Source organism: Carya illinoinensis, chromosome 1 (genome assembly GCF_018687715.1).
Source record: "Carya illinoinensis cultivar Pawnee chromosome 1, C.illinoinensisPawnee_v1, whole genome shotgun sequence".
Lineage (NCBI taxonomy): Eukaryota > Viridiplantae > Streptophyta > Magnoliopsida > Fagales > Juglandaceae > Carya > Carya illinoinensis.
Genome location: NC_056752.1, coordinates 30,086,296 through 30,090,723, shown reverse-complemented (window position 1 = coordinate 30,090,723; position 4,428 = coordinate 30,086,296). Strand labels below are relative to the sequence as shown.

Below are 4,428 nucleotides of genomic sequence, written 5' to 3'. Positions count from 1 at the left end.
ATATTTTTAATAATATTTTAAAAATTATTAAAAATTCAAATTTTAACCTTCACCTCAAATTAAAAATTTACCTTTCATCGTCTGATTAATTTACCTTTCATCGCCAAGAGCATGTGGCTCAGATGGCATGAGACTCAGCCTCCATAAAATAGGTCTTGGGTTCGATCCCCCTCCCCAATCCCCCCTATCAAAAAAAAAAAAAAAAAAAAAAAAAATTTACCTTTCATCATCTGACCAACCCTTGTGGACATGGCACCGGTAGGTATTAATGTTGACCAGAGAGATTTGGGGACGAGAACAAGGTATTCGTCATCATGACACGAGCTTGAGATCATCAGCGCCATCAGCCCCAAGGACGGAAAGTGGTCCCCACCCAAGGTTTCCTCACGCCTCCAACATCCTCGTGTCGGAGCCCGAGCCCGAGCCCGCCTCCTCCCTCTCTCGCTAGCTTTATCGCTCCTCTTCCGAATCCGATATAAATACAGGAACCAAGAACTAGTTTTTGAAAGGCATACATACACTCCAAACACTCGCGCAGTGACGCTGAAGGAGAGCTATAATCCACAGGCTACTTGCTGTACAATACAAAGCCAACAACTACCAGAGCCAACCATCCGAAAAATTATCATGTCTGAATCAAGTCAAACTCCTCCTTTTGACAGACCCAGATCGGTGGTCAAGATGTTCTTGGCCAGACATCAACAAGAGGGTGATGGTGCTGTTGTCAGGAGATGTATTGGACGGTATTCTTGCATTTCTTAGCCTTTTCATTTTTAAAAAAAAAAGTACCAAGTAGTATTAGTCAGTTTTAATTCATTGGGTTCTTGAGTTTTGGCCTCTTGTTATTCATTCTTTCGAGTAAATATTCAAGAATGGTTGCTGGTTAGTGGTTATTCTGCTCTTGAGGTTTTGTCTAGAATCTCGTATTGATTCTTTTGTGGGGCATTTGGTTCTCAGGAATGAATTGAAGTTTTTGGATCCCTTTCTGATGTTGGATCATTTTTCAGGTACATTTGTTTCCAATCCGATGTTTTTCAAGTGTGACTTTCCCTCTGTTTGATGCATTAATTATTAACAATGTGGGCTGTTTGATCTTGCAGTGACTCCTCCTGCGGGATTTCCTGATCATCCACACCGAGGTGCTGCATTCATCCCAATTAATTTCGTTGTTGTTTATGGAAGCACTCGTATTCATGAATCATGACTGTTTCTGGTGTTGTAATCTCTATCATATGTGTGGGCTAATTTGACTAAAAATCTCATACGAATTCTCTTTTTTAAAGGTTTCGAGACAGTTACATACATGTTGCAGGTATACCTTCTCTCAGTTCTATCATTCACAATGTTTGGGTTTACGGATTCTCCTCTGTAGTTTCTCCATAACCCATACTCGAACCACCCCCTGAAATCTTATGTAACTATTTTTCCGAGGAAAAAATAATAATAATGTTTGGTTCTTTGGATTCTAGGGAGCCATGACTCATCAAGATTTTGCAGGGCATAAGGGTACAATTGGAACTGGTGATGTGCAGGTAAAGCATCGCAGTTGCAATCTGTAGTTATCTTTTGAAAGATTAGAAAAGAAGTTATGGTCTAGCTTTATCTTGTGGCACTGCTTTTACTTGTTTCACATGATTTTTGTGCAGTGGATGACAGCAGGTAGAGGAATTGTCCACTCGGAAATGCCTGCAGGTGAAGGAGTTTCAAATGGTTTACAGCTTTGGATCAATTTATCTTCCAGAGACAAAATGTAAGAACTCTCTTTTCCGCCAACAATGACATTATTTACTCAAAATTCTAATACCCATGACTCAATTCATCACTCCATGCTGATTTCTAAGTTCTCTTATTCGAAGCAATCTGAATTCTTCTTTTATTCTTTAAAAAGTCTTTAAATGGACTATCTCTTGTATACATATTGTTTGACTGAATTAAAATACTGATTTCAGGATTGAGCCAAGTTATCAAGAACTTTTAAGTGACGAGATAGTAAGGGCAGAGGAAGATGGGGTTGAGGTCCGAGTTATAGCAGGAGAATCCATGGGAGTTCGATCTCCAGTTCACACCCGAACTCCAACAATTTTTCTGGATTTCACTCTAAAACCCAGAGCTCAAGTGCATCAGAGTATCCCAGCATCATGGAATTCCTTTGTGTACGTAATTGAAGGGGAAGGGGTGTTTGGCTCCTCAAACTCAGCAGCTGTGGCAGCTCACCATGTCTTGGTTCTGGGTCCCGGAGACGGTCTAAGCGCCTGGAATCGGTCTTCGAAGAGATTGAGGTTTGTGCTGATAGGAGGGCAGCCTCTTGATGAACCAGTGGCTCAGTACGGGCCTTTTGTGATGAACACACAAGCTGAAATCAACAAGACAATTGAGGACTACCAGTATTGCAAAAATGGTTTCGAACTGGCCAGGAGCTGGAGATCTCAATGAATCAAAAACCTCTCTGAAGATCAAAGCACTCCATCGCATATCAAATATTTAGAAAATAAACGAATAAAATAAAATAAAAAGGGGCACCATCTTTATCACCATTTCCATCTATATTCAATCAATCAAGAAGGAAAAAGAAGGATGGTGCACTCATTGGAGGTAGAGTTTCTAGAACATCTGCAGTGCAGCTGGAGCAAATATATGGGCGTCACTTAAAAGTCTAGGATGGGTCTCTCTCGATCAGCTTATCCCTGTTAAATCTCTCTTTCAGCAACAGTTCTCATTGTTTTTTGGTTTTAATCATTGGTGGTAGTTGATGGTTTGAAATTTGGTATCACTTTCGTTATCGTGGGATTGTTACTGGTCACGTCTTTCCAGAAAATGGTGGTGAGGTGGGCTTTTCTTCTTGAGTTAGGGATGGGTTCGCCATCATCTCAACGCCCACTGAATCACTGATCAGACTCTCCACCATTTACCAGAGAGTCCGTGTGTGTTTGTGTTTAGTAAGTTTAAACAAGTGATTACGTGTAGTAAGAGGATCTTATGTTCATTCCTCCTAGGTCAATTAAGAGAGATGCCATTAAGCCCACTCATTTTCCTCATGTATTTTAATTTTTTTTTTTTACTTAATGATGACTGAAGTAATTATTAATGTATTGATTTTTTTTTATATTTATAAAAAAAATGTTTTAAAATGATAAAACATATGAATAAAAAAATTAAGAAAAAATTTAAAAGATGAATTTTGCCCAAGTATAACAAAGATCAGCGCTACTCTAACGCCATAGTAGCACAGCTTTTAGTTTAATGCACTGGACTGAAACCTACCTACCACTCCCACAGTCCCACTTCAGTTGTTCATGTTGATCCAGTTAGCTGGTTTCATTTTACTATTATTTAATATTTTATTTTTAATTTTTATTATTATTTAATATTTTATTATTAATTTTTTATCACTTTTTTACTACTATTTATAGATCAATCACCTTACTATCCAAATGTAGCTTAATTCGAGAGAGAAATATCATATATATGGTAAGAGTCACAAGAAAAAATCAATTCTTTAAAATTATATATAGCATTTCTAAGCCTGATTTGGTATGGTAGATGAAATGAGATCATCTAATAGTATTGCTACACAACACTTCAACACTCCACTTTTTTTTAATTTTTTAATATTTTTTTAATATTTTTTTTTAATTTATTCTTTTTAAATTAATTTAATTATTTTATTCATTATTTATATATTAAATATTTGATAAAAGATAAAATAATAAAAATTAAAAAAAAAATAGAATGTTAGAGTGTTGGGAGGTTGTGAAGATTTTTTTTATTTTTTAAATCAAGAGAAACTGAGGAAACTCGTAACTCGTAACTTTAAGTGGTGCCGACTACTTATAGATCTACGGTCCTGGGCATTGAATCCAACAATGCGAGTCTAGATGAGGAAAATGTAGGGGGTGGGTAAGATAAAATTAAAAAAGCATCCAAGGACTGATCAGAAACATGAAAATAGTTAAATCTGGATCACATGTTGCTGCGAACGGAATATAATAAAAGTGCTTGAAACTTTAATGTCCTCATTCAATTCGTGAGGTAGGTTAGGAAAACGCCATCGTAAGGGATCCCATCTAAAGGATCGGGGTGCATTTAAAAATTCATTTAATATCAGAACTCAAATTTCTATAACTTTATTAAATGCTAGAGAGTAGAACATGCAAGACACGTGCCCTATGGAATAAGATACCTATATGTGCATAAATACAGACAACTCCCAAAAAAAAGTAATGCATTAGAATATATAGTATAATAGCTCGTGTTGTTCCCTCATTAGAATAGGAGAAATGATAGGCGTCCCCATTTTCATTTTCGGTTCCGAGCATTTTTATTGAGATTTTATTTATTTATTTAATAATTAAGTAAATATTTTTTAATGATATTGTGAATTTTTTTAAAAACAAATCTATAAAGATATAAAAAAATGTATGACAAAAA

General features: G+C 36.2%; 1 protein-coding gene across 1 annotated transcript; it reads left to right on the top strand.

The window, feature by feature from the left end:
- Positions 1–438: 438 nt before the first annotated feature.
- Positions 439–3,022, top strand: LOC122314884 (pirin-like protein). Its single transcript, XM_043130522.1, has 7 exons — positions 439–743; positions 958–1,007; positions 1,101–1,139; positions 1,284–1,312; positions 1,470–1,532; positions 1,647–1,750; positions 1,950–3,022. The coding sequence occupies exons 1-7, from the start codon at positions 628–630 to the stop codon at positions 2,431–2,433; spliced, it is 885 nt and encodes a 294-aa protein (XP_042986456.1). The 5' UTR covers positions 439–627; the 3' UTR covers positions 2,434–3,022.
- Positions 3,023–4,428: the final 1,406 nt, after the last annotated feature.

Excerpts from the sequence above, each read along its gene's own strand:
- LOC122314884 (XM_043130522.1), top strand. The coding sequence starts at position 628 with ATGTCTGAATCAAGTCAAACTCCTCCTTTTGACAGACCCAGATCGGTG. Across the intron at positions 1,140-1,283 it reads TCCTGATCATCCACACCGAG|GTTTCGAGACAGTTACATAC; the intron begins GTGCTGCATTCA and ends TCTTTTTTAAAG. Across the intron at positions 1,751-1,949 it reads TTATCTTCCAGAGACAAAAT|GATTGAGCCAAGTTATCAAG; the intron begins GTAAGAACTCTC and ends TACTGATTTCAG.